Source organism: Chiloscyllium plagiosum, chromosome 8 (genome assembly GCF_004010195.1).
Source record: "Chiloscyllium plagiosum isolate BGI_BamShark_2017 chromosome 8, ASM401019v2, whole genome shotgun sequence".
NCBI lineage: Eukaryota > Metazoa > Chordata > Chondrichthyes > Orectolobiformes > Hemiscylliidae > Chiloscyllium > Chiloscyllium plagiosum.
This window is the reverse complement of record NC_057717.1, coordinates 92,967,754-92,969,501: the sequence shown is the minus strand read 5'-3', so window position 1 is coordinate 92,969,501 and position 1,748 is coordinate 92,967,754. Positions and strand designations below refer to the sequence as shown.

Sequence of the window (1,748 nt, the reverse complement as noted above, 5' to 3'; positions counted from 1 at the left end):
TTATCACCCTCACCTTAACCTCCTTCCACCTATCGCATTTCCAACGCCCCTCCCCCAAGTCCATCCTCCCTACCTTTTATCTTAGCCTGCTGAACACACTTTCCTCATTCCTGAAAAAGGGCTCATATCGATTCTCCTGCTCCTTGGATGCTGCCTGACCTGCTGCGCTTTTCCAGCAACACCTTTTCAGCTCTGATCTCCAGCATCTGCAGTCCTCACTTTCACCTCAGCCTGAGAAATATCCCATAACCAATTTCATATCCATGTTGCATGTTCAGTTGAAGAATTCCCACTGTTGTGTGGCTCTAGATTTGAATGCCTTTTGGAAATCTAGCTTGGGCCATTTCTGTCAATCACGTTGCTGTGGATTGGAGTCACATATCAGCCAAGTCACATGAGAATAGCAGAGTTCCTTCTCTGAAGGACATCAGTAGATGGGTTTTTATGCTAATCGACAATGGCTTCAGAGTCCCAATTGCTGAGACTAGCTTTTAATTCTACATTTTATGAACTGAATTTAAATTCCACCAGCAGCCATGGTGGGATTTGAACCTCCACCCCCCCCCCCCAAGCCTTAGTTTAGGCCTCTGGATTACTAGTCCACTGAAAGTGAAAGTCATCATAGCCTCAATGTCTCAGGAGAGAGAGAGAGAGGGAGAGAAGGGACAGGTGGTGGTTTAACCTGAGGGCCACCACGCCTCAGGGTGAGGGGAGAGGTTGAGGAGAGTACTTCATATTAACCTCAGCCAGTGTAGGAATTGAACCCACGCTGTTGGCATCACTCTGTATCAGAGACCAACCAACTGAGGTAACCGACCCTAAGTCTGCTGTGTTACTATCACCACACACTAAGTGTCATTGTGTTATAGATTTTTGCATTAAGCACTGCTGTCAGTATATTTGAACAATTTGATCACTGATTCTGTTTTTTTACAGAGTATTTACAATGACGGCCTTTGGTCAGTTGGCCATCCTGGGCTGTACGTGGATGTTTGGCGGGTTTTATATCCAGAATGCAACCGTTCCGATGATGTACATCTTCACCATATTAAACAGCTTCCAGGGCATGTACATCTTTATCATGCACTGCCTGATGTATAAGAAGGTTAGCACGCCTTCCTTTTATTCATGTCTTCTTCCTCAGACACTCTGGTTTCATCTGTATCCATGAGTTTTCCTGAAGAAACTGGCTTTTCCCAGGATACATTTCATTGTTCCTCTTCACTTTGGGAATACTGCGCTCAATTCTGGTCCCCCTGCTATAGGAGGAATTTTGCTAAACTTGAAAGGGCTCAGAAAAGATTTACATGCATGTTGCCAGAATTGCAGGGTTTGAGTTAGAGGAAGAGGCTCAATGGAGTCATAGAGTCCTACAGCACAGAGATAGGCCCTTTGGCCCAAACTAGTCCATGCCGACCAAAATGTCCATCCATGCTGACTTAATTTCCCTGCACTTGGCCCATACCCTTCTAGTCCTTTCCTATCTATGTATTTAGAGTCATAGAGCTGTGTAGCATGGAAACAGACCCTTCGGTCCAACCTGTCCATGCCGACCAGATATCCCAACCCAATCTACACCCACCTGCCAGCATCTAGGCGATATCCCTCCAAACCCTACCTATTCATATACCCAACCAAATGCCTCTTAAATGTTGCAATTGTACCAGCCTCCACCACATCCTCTGGCAGCTCATTCCATACATGTACCACCCTCTGTGTGAAAAGTTGCCCCGTAGGTCTCTTTTATA

General features: G+C 45.8%; 1 protein-coding gene across 1 annotated transcript in view; it reads left to right on the top strand.

The window, feature by feature from the left end:
• Window positions 1-1,748, top strand: part of LOC122552179 (adhesion G protein-coupled receptor E3-like) — a 55,075-nt gene that overhangs the window by 44,532 nt on the left and 8,795 nt on the right. The window contains exon 13 of the mRNA XM_043694749.1: window positions 937-1,105. Coding sequence (XP_043550684.1) covers window positions 937-1,105 — 169 coding nt within the window. The remainder of the gene's footprint in view (window positions 1-936; window positions 1,106-1,748) is intronic.